At 40.1% G+C, this 16070-nt stretch overlaps 1 protein-coding gene across 1 annotated transcript in view; it reads right to left on the minus strand.

Moving 5' to 3' along the window:
- hecw1a (HECT, C2 and WW domain containing E3 ubiquitin protein ligase 1a) overlaps positions 1 to 16070 on the minus strand; it is a 54601-nt gene that overhangs the window by 32346 nt on the left and 6185 nt on the right. Inside the window, exons 4-6 of the mRNA XM_087170951.1 lie at positions 14230 to 14324; positions 8206 to 8281; positions 5590 to 5759 (exon numbers count right to left, since the gene is read on the minus strand). Of these exons, the coding sequence (XP_087027077.1) occupies positions 5590 to 5759; positions 8206 to 8281; positions 14230 to 14324 (341 nt within the window). The remainder of the gene's footprint in view (positions 1 to 5589; positions 5760 to 8205; positions 8282 to 14229; positions 14325 to 16070) is intronic.

Here is a 16070-nt window from a genome sequence, read left to right on the forward strand (position 1 = left end):
AAAAATAGCCATGTTGGTACATCCTTCAAAAATAGACTGAATGATATTATTTATGTCTCGTTTGTTTATCGTCATCTCTCCTTTGTGTCGGTCTGCTGTGATACGTGACAGCTGGATGTTTACATTGCTTTAAATATTATATGCAGACACTTTATTCTCAGTCTATGTGCCGACTCCTTTTCCTTCACTGGATCATTTCAGTAGAGTCTTATAATCTCAATATCTCTTAACTATCACTACCTATCAATTTGTCTTGTTATTAACTATCTATTATTACAATTACAATCAATATAGATGTGGCTGATGTGTAAAATAGCAAGAATTACACTAATGCCTGTCCATATGATTGCATATGCACTTCTTCACATTGTTGTGGGTATTAAGATCGAACTTGTGTTTTCTTTAATCAACCCATCAATGAACATTTTAAGTATAGAAGTCGACGTCCGTTGTCTCTGTGTCAGAAAAGTGTTTTTATAGTAGGTATTGATGAATAACTGCACAGTAGAGCTACGTCCTGCCACCATTTAATTCTACATCATTTTATACTGGGTATAATATAATATAAAGGCTTCAAATTAAAAACTGACACTGCTGTTTCTTATTAAAATTAAAAGCAGTTACCAGTGTCTCCACTCAGTCCGGTCCTCCACCACAGTCACACACACACACAACGACTCTGGTTAGTGATTCTACACCGAGCTATGACATTTAAATCAACTCCATGACTGGGTGAATAAATGGCCAAGTCGGAATAAATACCAATAAAAACCAGAATAAACTGTTTAACATATGGATGCATGAAATGTCGGCTGACTCCAGTGCAGTGTTCAGTAGATTTTAGCAGCTCACCTTGCAATGGAGCTGTACTGTTGCCAGCTACTCTGTTTGTGTGAATGTGCTCTTGTGGGTTTTTCATACTTTATTTACAGCTGAAGACGACAGACGATGATGATGATGAGGAGATGAAAGTAAACACTAAATGTGGATGAAAAGAGGAGAGGAATGCATCTGTTTGCATGTGGTGAAACGAAATGACTGTGTGGTGCTGAGAAGGTGGAAAAATGGGGGTGGGGGGGGCTGGGCAATCAGTGTGCAGGGTGAAAAAGGAGGAGGAGGAGGAGGATGAGAAGGAGTCAGAGTGAATAATTTACAAGATGAGCCAGGAGGAAGCAGACGGGGGGGGGGGGGGCAAACTTAATAAAGAGGGTGAGAATGTGCAGAGGAGAGAGAGGAAAGAGTCTAATCTGTGGGAAGAGGAGTGGGACGAAGAGAGAGCAGGATGGGATGAGGAGGGGGAGGATCCAGGGAAACTGGAACTGTATTTATCACATGAAAAACTGAGATTCAGTTGAGAACGAACAAATAAGACCGAGAACAGCCGTCACAGCATTGTTTGGTTCTGCCTCCCACTCTGCTGCTCCCACAGTAGGAGGCGGACTTTTGTTACCTTATTAGCGAGATGTCTGATTTTACTGAGGTGGAAATCCCCCTTTCATTCTTTATGGATGAAGGACATTTTTTACTTTGTTGAAATGGAAAAAAATGAGATGTACTATGAACGGTTCACTTGCCACATTTAATAAAACATGAGGACGTTTTTATCACATGCTGGTGCTTGTGACTTTAATCAAATGTCTCCAGACACTTTAATCAAAGTTTAGTGGGTTTGTAATGTTTGTTTTTTATACTTCTGTCTTGTAAATGTTGTATTTATATACGATGACAAGTTCATTTTGTGTTTAGTTTAGTTTTGATATTAGTTACATCTTTTGCTCTTGCTTTCAATGTTATATTTGACACAACAATGCAACTTGTAATGCAACTGTTTGACATTTTTGTGTTGCAGAAAATCCAATAAATCTTCTCGTGCGCTGGAAAGTGTCGCTTCAGTCTTGAAAAGGAGAACAGCTCATCCTGTGTGCCCAGGTATGTGACAATTAAGACATAAGTGTGTAATCTGTTTAATCAATCTAAAAACTGTTGGTATCTTGAATGTGCCACAGATGGATCCAAAGAGCATGACTTACCATGGGGTCTCATCGGTCAGTCCTTTAGGGGAAGAAGGGGTAGGAACTGTTCAAAGTACCTCTGACGAAGGTCTAGAGAGACCGAAACGTTCGGATGATCAATAAATACTGATGCTGAGGAAGAGCAGAGTGTGAGATGTTCTTCTTTACGAGACTGAAAGTTCAATATACAAATCTGGAGAAAAAAAGAAGCTATTTCTAATATTTTAAAAGCAGCTAATGAGACCATGTGATTAATCTCACGTAGGCTCAGACAGCTCCATCAGTACAGTGCTGACATAAAGTCAGGACACTGACACTGAACAGTCACAACTGAAGCAGCAAAGATATTCTGACATTCACTGAGTCAAGCTCCAAAAACCCTGGATCCTATACTCCAGTTTATAACGCAGGTTTGACAAAGTATAGCAACACTGATACTGACTGAACAGAGCTTTAGAGCACGGTCTCTCTCACGTGCAGAAAGGTGGGTAATGGAAACTTCAGCACCACGCAGCAGTGTGACCTACAGCGAGGCACATAATGAGGGACGGTATAGGTTTGCACGCCTCTCTCCACATGAAAGGTATCGATCCTCACATGGTCATAAAGGTCATTTTCATGCGATTTATATTGATCTTATTACATTTGCAACACATTTATAAAAAGGTGAAAAGATTGAAGGAAGAGGGTTTTATTGGTCTCCTGGTTGAGCTGAGATACAAATACTGTTCCATACACACTATCAATATTTGTTTTGTTACTGCTCAGGCTTTTCCAAAATATCCACATTCACAATCCCTGAATTGCAAATAGGACCATTAGCCAACCTCAGTGTAGCCTGAGGCAAAGCAGCACACTGACTCCACAGACTGAAGACACTGACACTGCAGACAGGCTCCCTCCTGTGGGTCTGTGTGCAGCCCAATGCACTGACTCCCTATAACTGCAATTAAAAAAAAGAAAAATCAATGTCAAAACTAAAATACTGGAGAAATCATCTGCTTCCCTCAGCAGCAGCTCCAAACAAAATATGAATCATAGCAGGGGATTTTTACAGAGTTTAAAACATGTCTGCAGGAACTTTAACTGGAAACTATTTGGTTACTTTCCCTGTTGTGCATATGCTCACATGTAAAACGAGAAACCTGGTTACGCGTTTATATAGTGCAGAAATTTAGCTGGGAAAATTAAATGAATGAACTTCATTTGGACGACGCCTCTGAGCTCCCGCAGCTCTGGGGCTGTGTTCAAACGTAGTCCAGACTTTTACAGAGTAAAACTCTGCTGATCATCGTCATCAACAGACAGATACAGTGACATTAATCAAGGTCAACATTGATCTGACATACTGGCAAGTGAAGGTAAATATAACGTGCATTAATTATTCAGAAAAGTATTCTACTCCAAAAACACACTTTCTAGCACCGTGCAGGGTTCCAGGGATCAGTTCTCGTCTTGGCAACATTTTGCTGCTGCTATAATATTTCATCATTTAATTTTATCATATTATGATTGAGAAGTGTATCTGAAATCTGCAGGGTACTGGTCTGCAGTATGTTTAGTATGCTGACTGAACAAGCATCGCTACAGAGACCCATTAGAGTAATACAGTGCATTACTGCCAAGCAAGCCGAGCTCCACTCAACATGGGAGCAGTTTGGAAAAGGAAAAGTGGCTTTGAGCTGAGTGGATGCTGCCAAGAGGGACACTGCATTAGATCTGCGTACGGAGTCTCCTGAGGGACACAATAGTCGGACAGAAAACAGCTCCACATTAAGCCTGAAGCTCTCAGTCACTGGTCTGTACAGTTTCATGTTTTCCCCAAATAACTGTTCAACCACAATTATATTGAATAACACAACCGGTCACCAATAATGTTCTTTCCTTGAGCCTTAGACGTTAACAGAGAAACCTCTGTCCACCAGGGAAAGTAAAGGTGAGTTATTTGAGCCGATGGCTGCGTATAAATCTGGGTCATCTTCAGTCGTACTGTACATGTGTGAGGCTCAGAGAAGGTTCCTTCAAATAAAAGCTTTTTCTGGAGCTTCTCAAACTGACTGAATCAGATGTTTACAGACAAATATTGACATAACACCACAAAGAAGTTCACTAATTGGACATAAAGTTGCAGCTCTGCAAACATCTTCAACATCAGTTTCACAGTTAAAGAAAGTGCGGAGAAAAACTGATGCTCTGTTTTTCTCTTAAGGTCTAAACTGAAAAAAATCCCCATCTATTATTTACACTACAAATCTTATTTTCTAGAAGCTACATTTTCTTTGATCAACATTAAATCAAATCACTGCAGCTAAAACTGAGCTGCAAATATGAAAAGAGCCACTCGTAATGATAAAGAGAACAGACTAAATTTTACTGTTTATTGTTACTGATACTACTTTTATTTTATTCTTTAAGTAATTATGGGATCTGAAATCCTAAATTTAATCTTTTTTATCAATTGAATCAACTCTGAAGTTTGAGAGGCTGCAGTCAGTGAGTTTTTTACATATTTGCTTAGTAAAACTATTATCGATTATCATACTAGTTGCTAATTACTTTTCTGCCTAATTAATCTACTAATTGTTTAACTCCAATCCAAACATGACGACAGCTGCAGGACAATGTATTTTCACGCAGCTTGTCATAAAATCTCTTTAGTCATTATTCATCTGTTGAGAGCTCATTGATGAGCAACTGATTTTAAAGACAGCTTTTCATTAATATGGATATTTTTCCACTTTAGCTGAAGTTACAAAATCAAGATAACTGCTCTTTGTTCTGTTCAGTTTTCCAAGAAAAAGTCCTTAATGAGAAAATCAATTGGCTACGCTGGTTTTCACAAAGCAAATATGATTTCCATGGATTACATTGATCCTCTTACTCAACTAATGAAACCGAAGAAGCCCCCAATCCTCCCCTGTCTGCGTTGTGCAGTCGACTGCTCTGGGTTTATATTAGGAACATATGTTATAATGGACATTTACATAACAATTCAATAATGACAGAAATTAATCTGGACTGAATTCCTAATATGTTGTTAAAATCAATTGTTTGCCCTCCATCCATGTTCATGTTAGGGATTAAATTCATCTACAGTACCACTGAAGCAACAACAAACCAAGGGAACATTAAGATTAACATAATATTATAAACATGACTGTAATGTTAATGTTACAAAACAGTTAAAACAGTAGGTCATTTAACTCTCCTGGATATCAGCTAAAGGAATATCACCATATTACCATATTACCATCTATTATACGCAGGTAGAGCAGGATGAGACCAACATCTGTAACCACGGTAACTGTACACAACATGGTGACCTCAGAGTGCTTGGAAATCATAATGATGGCAAAATATCACAAAAGAAAACAATACTGAAAGTAAAAATAATCAAACAGACCAAATCTGATTTACATTTTCGTCAAATACAAAAACGAAATCAGGTGCCAAAATTACAGTCATCGTGTTTTCAAGCAGTTAGGATTCCTTACCTTCACTTTTGTTTTGTGTGTGTGTGTGTGTGTGTATGTGTGTGTGTGTATGTGTGTGTGTGTGTGTGTGTGTGTGTGTGTACCTCTGTGCTCCACTGCGGGTTGACTGTGTTGCACACCACCCCGGAGCGTTTCTCCTGGCCGTGGTGCGGCAGCGAGGGGAAGATGCTGTGTTTTCCAGGCTGGATGGACAGCTTCAGGTACGGGTCAGGATTGAAGAACATCCCCTTCTTCAGACCAACTGCCTGGAGGTCTGAGGGACATGAAGTCACATATGGACGGGATTATGTGAAACAGAATGACACGAAAACATTTGTTGGCTGTTATAATGGCACATTGTGACAAAAGTTCAGACCACGAGTGAAAGTGACGCACTGCAGGATTTTCATCAGTGATCTGTATGATTCAGATGACTGCTGAGATAAAACAGGCTTGTACGTTGCCTAAGCAACAACATCAAAGTAAAACACATTTTCTTTGAATTTTAAAAATTTAGAAGAATATCAGAAGCCGAGTGTTCAATCGGTTTCAAATCCGATAAAACATCTGAACTCTCGAATATAAAGTTTTTATCTTTATACCAAATATTAAAATACGTCAAAATAAATAAATAAATGAAGGATTCAGTATCTCTCTACCATAATCTGATTCCTGGCGGCATTTTATGTTTGAAAGTAAAATGGAAACACTTTATTGTACTAGAAAGTTTCCTAGAGAAAAATATCTGAAATTGGTTGTTCATTTGATAAAAGTAAGATTGTGCTGCACTCTTTGTATTGATCTTGGGTTTTCGATACTGGTGATCACAACATTTTGTTAAGTCAGCTGATGATCCTTCTTAAAATGGGTTCAAATCATATCTCTGCCCAGTTGATTGATTACGGTGTCCCTCAAGGATCAATATTAGGACAACTGTTATTCATTCTGTACATAATTAACATTTATTTTCCAACTCAGCGATGTAATGTCTGTTTTTGCGCTGATGATATCAGCTTGTCTGTCTTGGCCCCCACAGAAAACCAACCAGGCTTTCCTCAGGTCACTGTCTGTTTTGATGACCTCACTGTTTAACTTGTTCTAGGTTAAGAAGAATGTGAGCTGTTGATGTTCCCGGTCATATCCATGCTCTAAACTGAGAGCTACAGTACAGCAGCACTGCATTTTACTTAGGAATTTGGACAACAGAAGATTTTTAAGAAATTAAATTAAAACTAAAACTGGATCATTAAACCCAAAGGAGCTTTGGAAACATACATTACATTATGTGGGATTATGGAAATATCCTGTATGCTCATGCTGATGCCACTAAACCGCTTAAACCACTGAAGGCTGTCTATTACAGTGCCATTCGATTCATTACACAAGATCGTTATCACACTCACCATTGTGAGTAATATGAAAAGGTTGGACTGGGTTTCTCATTTATAAGGCTTTTCTACCTAAGATGCCAAGATAAAGATGATCTTGACAGATATTTAACATCTTTAGTTGAGTTCTACGTTAATGACCATGACACCGGATCACAGTTGGACTGGGACAGGCTGGTTTTCTGGACTGATGAGCTCAGTCATTCTCAGTCTCTTGGCTACAGTCCTGGGTGTGTTGTGTTGTGTAACAAAAAACGACAGAAATTTTGTTTACACTCTGCCTCAGAGTATGGGAAAAAAAATGATTGACTTACAGTATGTTAATAAGAAATCCAGATGAAGCCAGTTACACCTAATTTAATTTTTAATCCTGTGAGAAAGATTAACCCAGATCTTTGGCCCAGCTCAGGGCCGCCTCAAGGACCCATGTGTTGTTCCAGTCTGTGCGGGAGTGTGTGAAGCTTTTGTAAAAATACAATGGTCATGTTTTTATAGAGAGGATTAGTGGAAAAATACTGGAGTGAAAACATAACTGTTCCACTGCCATGTTGTGTTGCCATGGAGATGTCATTGTTAATGAGCTCAACATTGCAGAGTAGAGTTGTGTGAAAAGGGAAGTTGACTTTGCTGCAATATGCATTTATTTTGAAGGTTTCAAGGTTGTTTTGGAGTGAAATTGAATTTTAAGTGGTTTGTGCATACTTTGAGTTGTAAACTCAAAGTATGGGGGGGGGGTCCTCTCATCCCATCCAAGGTAATATGTGATCAGTGATGTAAGACTAAATGATAAGTGATGTAAGACATACAGTGTGTGCCGCAGATTCAAGTAGGGAAGACACCACACTCAGATATTTGATTCTGAAAGTCTGCAAGAAGGTTTTTCATCACTCTTAATGGTCCCAGATTTTCAAAATGTAAACAAATGCAAGCTCAAGTTGTAGCCAACAGCTAACTCACTCATTATACTTCCTGTTTACATCCAATAAAGCATTATGGGACCAAAATTTAAATCATGACCATCCGTATATAATATATATATTATATCCATAATTTACCAGGTCAAAAAGGTTTGGTGTTATTTTTCTCTTTAGTTTCAGTGTTGTCACAGTAAGTTTATTATGTTCCTATAAAATACATTGCACATCTGCTCTTACATAAACATGTGCTGGGCTTGATTTGAACCTACCAATGCTTTTAGACAGTCAACACTGAAATGACGAAGATGGAGAGAAGAGCCAGATGAAGACAGAGTGTGGAGACGTTGATTGAAGGATACAGAGTGAAGCCACACAGGAATAGATGGAAAGAAAAAGTTAGATGTGTGTAGCATACCTGACAGGGAAAAGTTAATAAGTCTCCTGTTGCCCAGTCCATGGTTGACTTCAGGACTAACCACTGGTTTTAATACCTGAAGGCAGAGACAGACACAAACAGTTAACAGCTGTCTACGAACAAGAAGAACATGAAAACACACTCAACCCTTCCTTCTCCTCTACACCAGCATCTTCCTTCCTTTCCTGTAAGATGAAACTTTAATGATGCCCACGGGGAAAGTGGGTCACTGCAGCCAAATAACAGTATGCAAGTAAAAAATAACAGCATGCAAGTAAAGAAAGTGTATGGTAAGTAAAATCTGAACAGAAAAATAAAATCCAGGATAAATTTCAGGATATACAGTTCTTCAAATCCCAAACACATGATTTCAAATACATTGGACAAACCGTCCAATCTCAATTCAACACTGTGTTTTTTCAAAGCTCCATTTTCAGCCGGACAGCATCCTGTAATCAATACTCCGTCTTCATTATTCTGACATTGATTCTTCAGCCAGGAAGAGGAGGAGCATGGGGGATGGGAGGAGAGACGGAGGAGCTGATGACTCCTGTGATAAACCCAATCAATTAGGAGGTTTTTGATTTATTAAAGCTCTGTCATAGTCTTGGGTTTCACAACTTGTGGAGTTTGTTTCATACGAACATCACTGTTCTCACCCGTGTTTGTGAATCAGTAAATGTCCAAATAATCCGGTGTAAGGGCAGAAATCATTAGTGCCATGTGAAAACTATCTGACAGTAGAAAGTAAATATTAGGAATTAACTATAATAATGATGACAATTTAGCAGAATTGAGTCATATGGTAATTAAACACTGGAGGGGGTCACATGGCTCAGCTGGTCTGTCCGCGTGTGGAGAGGGAAAACGGTTGTATCTGCTGCTTTGCTGCACTGCCGTCACCACGACTCTGGGCAGGATGAAGAATTTCAATCGATGGACGGTTGATTAAGCTGTGAGCTCACAGGCCTGGAGAAATCCAAAGCCTGGCAGGTGACCAGGTGCCTTACTCACGCATGGTGACTCAAGACACTCTGTAAATCACATGGTCGGGAGTGAAAATATCAGCAGTTCGATTTAAGAATCACAGGAGCAGGACACTGGGACAAACTCATGGAGACTCATGAAGACCTCCACAGGTCTGACTGGCAGATACCTGCTCTGGCAGTACCAGAGAATATCCTGCTGATGATAGCAGGCTAAGACGGTGGAAATGTTAGAGATTATACGTGCTAAACATCAGCCTGGTAGCATGTATGTATGCTAACAGTATGTCAGCATTCATCTTAAAGCACCTGGGGAGCTGATCTGAATCTACTGCAGGTAACACACTGACTGTAGATCAGTACCTCACACAACCCCACGCCAAATCACCCCAACTATCACTTTAAGATACCTTGTTGACAACTAATAAATTTCATCACAATCTGACCAGTGGATGATGATATGATCTGTCAAATGGACAGACAGGACAAACATTTTGGCGTTAATGTGACATGCATCTAAATGTGTATTTCTTTGAACCGGAAATTTCAGATGAAGCTAGAGGATATTTTTATTTCACAGTGACTCAGATTAAAGTGTCTTCTTACACAATAAGTCAGAGAAAGTTTAGCAGGGAAATGGAGACATAGGAAAATAAAGTCTTCAAAAATACTGCAGCATTTCCTTAAAAAAATTCTCTCTCAGGTCTCAGTGCTTATGCAACGGGCTGGAAACAAAACACAGCAAGCGAAAACAACAAGATAAAGGGATAAAGGAAATGACAGATGTTTGGACCAATTCATTTTAATGAGATGCTAATCTGCCTTGCCGAGTACAGTCGGAGAGAGAAGTGCCAGCGCGAGTCTCCTCAGCGATTCTAATCTCACAGATAAACCAAATGACAACTTCATCTATCTGCAGCACATTTTATATAATCTACCATCCTCCTGCGGAATACAGAGACCCAACACTCAGGCGCTTCCACAATATAAATGGAACAGAATGTACAATTTATGAGCATCCTGTGTGTGCTGCAAGAATCTTAAATGATGTAAGAGGAGAGAGATTTTACACAATAAAAGCCCCCGTCCTCCAAACCATGACGAGCTCGGAAGAGACAGCCTACATTTACAAAATGGATCTACATCTGATTACAGGTCAGATACACCCCGGCTCCAGCCTGTGTGTGAGTGTGTGTGGACATTTTAATACACTCCAGTGCCTTTTAAGACTGAGAGGCCGGGTGATCTAACTCGGGACGGCTGAACATTGATGCAGCGTAATGTAGAGGAGGTTATGTCAGCTCGGTGTTGAGAGCAGGTCTGTGGGGGGCAGTTTGTCAAATGCCATCGTCTGATGTCGATCACTCAGCAGTGGTCGTGGGCCTGGTGCTGTATGACATTTGGGCTTTCGCTAAGGCTCCAATTAGCATTTCCCAACTAGGAATCAATAATAAAGCCTGACCACTATATGTACCTAAATGTTAACGGACTAAATTGGCTTATACACACACATATATATATATATATATATATATATACATATATATATAGAAGTGCTGTTGATATATAACAGAGGCAGTTCTGCTCTTTTCTAATGCGTCGGCCTAAAGGAAGAGAAGCGGCTTCAAGTTGTTGGTTTGATTCTTGGACTGAGGCGTTAAATCTAAGAGGGGAAAATCAAAGAGCGGAACTTGCCCCTCCTTCATTAGCAGCCCTGAGCGAGAAGCTTAACCCCCTAAGGGCCAGTTTATGGTCTGTAAGAACTAGTTCAGAAGACACGTTGTTGAAATCAGAAGTGTTTATACGTGATCAGAGCTGCCACTATCAAGGCAGAGTGAAGAGCTGGTTGTCACAGAGAGAGAGGGGGACGTGATACTGTTTAAGAAACAGGGGGACAGTCTCTCCTAGAAGACATGCGTAACAGTTGTGAAACAAATGAAAAATTAGAAGTTCGACTCGTGGTCCCTCTCTCACCAGACACAGACCATCCTAATCCAGTGTATACGAAGCCATCCGACCACCTGACAAGCATGAAGCTCGGGAATGTCCATGACTGAGTGATGGAGTTACACTATTGGTCGGCTGAGTGTTGAACTTTTCCCATCGAGCCATTGCTCTTTTCAAAATGATTTGGCACAAACAGTTTACAACAACTCTATTTCCTCAGATGGCCACAGCAGCCTTCGTTTACCTCAAGTGTAGAAGGTGACAGGTCTTCTGCTGTTTGATATGTAGAATTGCTCATACTGGTATTTTTGTAAGACGATTCGTTCGCCCTGTTAAAGTCACTGCATCACACATAATAGGAAATGTAACACTTCCTGTAACTGTTTCAAATTAAAAGTCCTTAACTCTGCCATTGCCCACCAGAGTTTCTGCTGATGCTCCTGATGGACAGTCCAACTATTAAACAGTGCAAACAACAATAAAATCAGAAATGGACTTTCACTGTCAGCACTCACACTCCTGTGACAATAGTTTATATCTTTATGTTGACAGCAGGATGTGCTGCTGCATTTTGAAACTATTTTCAATTAAATATTGACGTTTATAAGAGTTTTGGCAGCCTTTAGCATGAAGACTGGAAGCAGCGGGAAAGTTAGCTACAGAATAAACTGTGCAGACACCACCAGTGTCATAAGCTAACATCACATTTTACAAGCAAATATTAACCCACTGTATTTCATCGTGTGTCATACTTCAGAGGTTCAGATAGACAATTATCTTAGATTATCTGAGTGTGAGACTGATTAATTGACTCTATGTTTTTGGGTTGTATCTCATTAAAAATCTGGTGTGTGTGTTTTTCAAGCTGCTGCGAGAAAACAAGCAAAAGGCAGATTGACTGAATGAAGCTGTCACAAGTGTATGTGTACGAAAAGAGAAAAACACAGACGGAGAAAATATTCATTGTTACCCAGGCTATCCAGCTGAGCCTCGTCCTCCTCCCACTCCTCCTCTCAGGATGACTGGGAGACAGCAGTCCCAGCTGGAGACACATGCCGTCCATCACACACATACATAAACAAGTGCAGAGCCTCCTCCGTCTGCGGCGTCTGACTGTTTCTGACTGGCTACAGTAAACAAAAGTCAAAGCAGACAAATCCTCCACCGCTTCCCAGTCTGTCCATCTCCTCACTTCTTTTCTTCTCCTCCTCCTTCTGTCTCTTCGAGCAATCTGACCTGATGCTTTCCACCTCTCGCCTCCAAAAACCTGAATGACTTACCTGAGCTGGACTACCCTCTGCTATCTCTGCTCTTCCCCGTCTCTCTTCCTATGCTGGTTATTTTTATTCCTTTGTCCTCAGGAAGCGAGAACAGATCAAGTTCTGGGCTCATCAGCGTTTCCAGAGGCCCACAGCAGCAGAATGGGAAGGCAAACATGGAAATCCAATCGCCCAGCTGGACACCCTCCTGATAACAGTGTCTGACTGGCAGAAGCTTTGGAAGGGCAATGACAATGTTGATATAGTGACAGTAATATGTGGTGCTGCTTATCCAATGGCCAGACAGAACTGTATCTGGAGTTACTCCTTCGAAGTTACAGATATAAAAACCACAGGTTTGCACATGAGAGGTGGTGAAAGAGTCAGAAAATCATTTGTGGATCCACCACCACAAAGCCACAACGCCCACTGTTATCCCATAATTTCTGGCTATATGAGATGTAAAGGGGTGAGATGCATTTTTCCCCATCATGCAGTGGGGTGGTATGACCCAGCTGCATCAGCTGCCTCTTAGCTTTTTTTCAAATTAAATAGGTTAATTTTACTTGAAACAATAAAGGTTATGATCATGATGGAGAGAAGTACGAATTACAGCCGAAACCAAAATATCAAGTACAGGGACAGGAAGAAAACACGAAGAAAAAAAAACTTGGTTCTGCTTATTGGTTCCTAAACATTTATTGTTGAAAACAACAGCTACATATCTGCAAGGTCATATGTAACTATCTGCCAGGACCTGCATCAACACAGCAGCGTGTTCATTTGTTTAGATACGAGCTAGCATGGATGGCTAACGTCACGACAGTGTGAATGATTGACCGTGAGAGGAGAGGAGAGGAGGACTGAACACAGAGTTGTATTTAGGCTCCAGTCTGGACTGAAGTTTCTCTTTTATAAACATCTATCTTTGTTAACTTTATCATTCCTCCTAAAATAAATCCTTCTCTGCCTCTTTCCATCTCTCTATCTTTGTCCCAGTGCTTTATTTTAATACATATATCACTACAAATGTCTGCAGCCTGTGTTTAATATTCTCTGACTCTAAAGAGAGTTAATTGTATTTTTCATGCACTCTGTCTCTCCAGCTCTCTGCCCTTCTCCTTTAGTCACACACACAAACATGCAGATGCCCGTCTCTGGCCCTGTGCAGACCCGGCAATAACACGCACCTCGGGTTGACGCATTTAGGACGCATTTGAGATGCGATCACTCAGACCACATTCGGAGGTGGTCTGGGCCACATTGTTTTAGCAATGTGAACGCAAATATGTCCTGAAAATATTTTATTATTTCAAATGGATAAAAGCTCATTTCACTGTAGAGCTGCGCGCAGCACAATGATTCATCTAACCCCCCCCCCCCACACACACACACACACACACACACACCACTACTAGCATAACACAACTGAATCACCAACATAAATGGCAGTCACATTGCATTGTGGGTAATGTAGGCACCAGGAGGAGGAAGGACGTGTTGAATAAAAAAGACGAGATCTCTGGCTCTGGTTCTCTTGTATGTTACAGGAGTGGATTGATAAATGTTTTTTAGTGTGTTGTATTGACGGGTTATTGCTGCATGTGTACACATCGCTGTACACACTCTTCTTCTACAGTCATCTGTACTTTCAGCAGAGTTATAGGTGCAGCTTAACTTCAGGAGTAGCTTCCTCACCACTAAGCCTGACTGACATGACTGACATAAGAAGCTAGACCGCCTCTTCCACGAGACACAAGATACTGAGTGACCCACAAATCTGAGACAGCTGCATGTGTCAAAATAAAGTCAGGAGGTGTGGAGTGACTCACGGGTGCAGGGCCCTTCTTGATGGTTACGGTGGGCGTCGTGGCCCTCAGTGCTCCGGTAACACCGTGGTAGTATCTGAAGCACACCTGGGTCTCAGCTGAGGAGGACACACAAACACACACACACACACAAATGTGTTGGAAAAGGGAGGCGGCCATGATGAAACAAGCATTAGTTTCAAATCTTTTTCATGTGTTTTTTTCATCACTTCCTGTTTGATGTACCCATGTGACTGAGTGATGTAATCTGACATGTCCTTCGTAGCTTTTAAATGTTTTACACAGCTAAATTAAATTTTCAATTTGTATATCATCATCTATTAATGGTGACTATGTCGTATTACATAAAACATTTTTCATACTTAATTAAAGTTAACATTTTAATCAAGAAATTAAAGTTAAGAAAAAATACAATTACACAATAATAATATAATAATTTTTTAAGGTATTTCTTTTTTGGGGGGACATTTTTTTGTGCCTCTATTTGACAGGGAAATTGGAGAGAGGCAGGAAGTACAGGAGAGAGTGTGGGGGGAGAGACATGTAGTAAAGGGCTGGCTGGGAGTCGAACCAGGAACCTGCTGCTCAGGGCTCATTTCGCCCATATGGCACGTGGTCGCCCCATTATACAATCATTTTCAATATTCTACATCAGTGATAGTCGATCGGTGACAACTATCATTTCTGGGGCTCCACAGTCTGTTGGAAAATAGGTGAAGTAGAGCAAAAAAAAAAAAAAAAAAAAATGCTTGGGGGACACCAGCAGATTAAGGTCATAGTAAAGCTCCATGTTTTTCTGCTTGTTTGGCCAGACTCACTCAGATGGTTTGACAAGAAGAAGCATGGGAGGTGACTGGATATGCTGCACAGAGCTGGGCCTGCTGTCTGGTGTGTGTGTAAAAAAACATAGCTACTCACCTGTATTCGCTCAGCCTTGAATAATCTGATAACACTCACATTTATCTAAAGTCCTCAGTTTAATCCTTTAACAAAGGACAAGCTCAGAGAGAACCTCATTACTCATTCACTCATGCTGGTGACAACATGAAGTGAAGTCATAATATGTAGATTCACCGTCTACTTTGATTGGGTGGGTGTAATCATCTCTGCTGTCTACTCTTTTCATTTAGAAATGGTAAATACAACACCAAAAATCTCACATCACCGAGACTCCAACTTGGTTTTAAGTGGATGACGAAGCATTTTTTTTAATTTTTTACATTTGTAGTAGAAAAGGTTTTTATAAACCAAATGTTTTCATCTCAACCTCAGAGAGGAGAGTGTAAATAAAAAAAAAAAGAGAATAAACTGGTCACATATCGGAGTTAATTGGATAGACATAAAAGATAAAGTTATTCTCACAATGTAACCCAAGTGAGCATCATCTCACAACAAATCCCATTCTTATTAATTCTGAGGAAATAGGAACCAAAATTATTTGTAAGCAGTCACAACTATGTACAGAGATATTCTTCCCTGTGGCACAATCCTGATGTTTATATCGGCAAACAGCTATATACAGGAAGCGGTGGAACTATAATGACATACACTACTGGTGACAGACATTTATGACCTATGAATATTTAATCCAGCCAGTCAGTCTCCAGAGTAAAGAACGGTTCTACAGATAACAAACTGTATAAGATCTGGGTTCAACAGTGTCACAGACAGTCAAACTATCTTTTATAATAATAATAATTAAACAATTTTATAATTAATGACTCATCCGACATGAAGTGTGTATCTGACAGAAAGAATTTCAAGCTTTGGTTCAGGAAATCCCACTGACGCCCACTTTATGTTTATTATGACACGAAATGAGAAAAAAGGTTTTTCTTGCAACA

This window comes from Seriola lalandi, unplaced genomic scaffold (assembly GCF_002814215.2).
Source record: "Seriola lalandi dorsalis isolate HSWRI2012SDOR001 ecotype SW California unplaced genomic scaffold, Sedor1 jcf7180002054970, whole genome shotgun sequence".
Classification (NCBI taxonomy): Eukaryota; Metazoa; Chordata; class Actinopteri; order Carangiformes; family Carangidae; genus Seriola; species Seriola lalandi.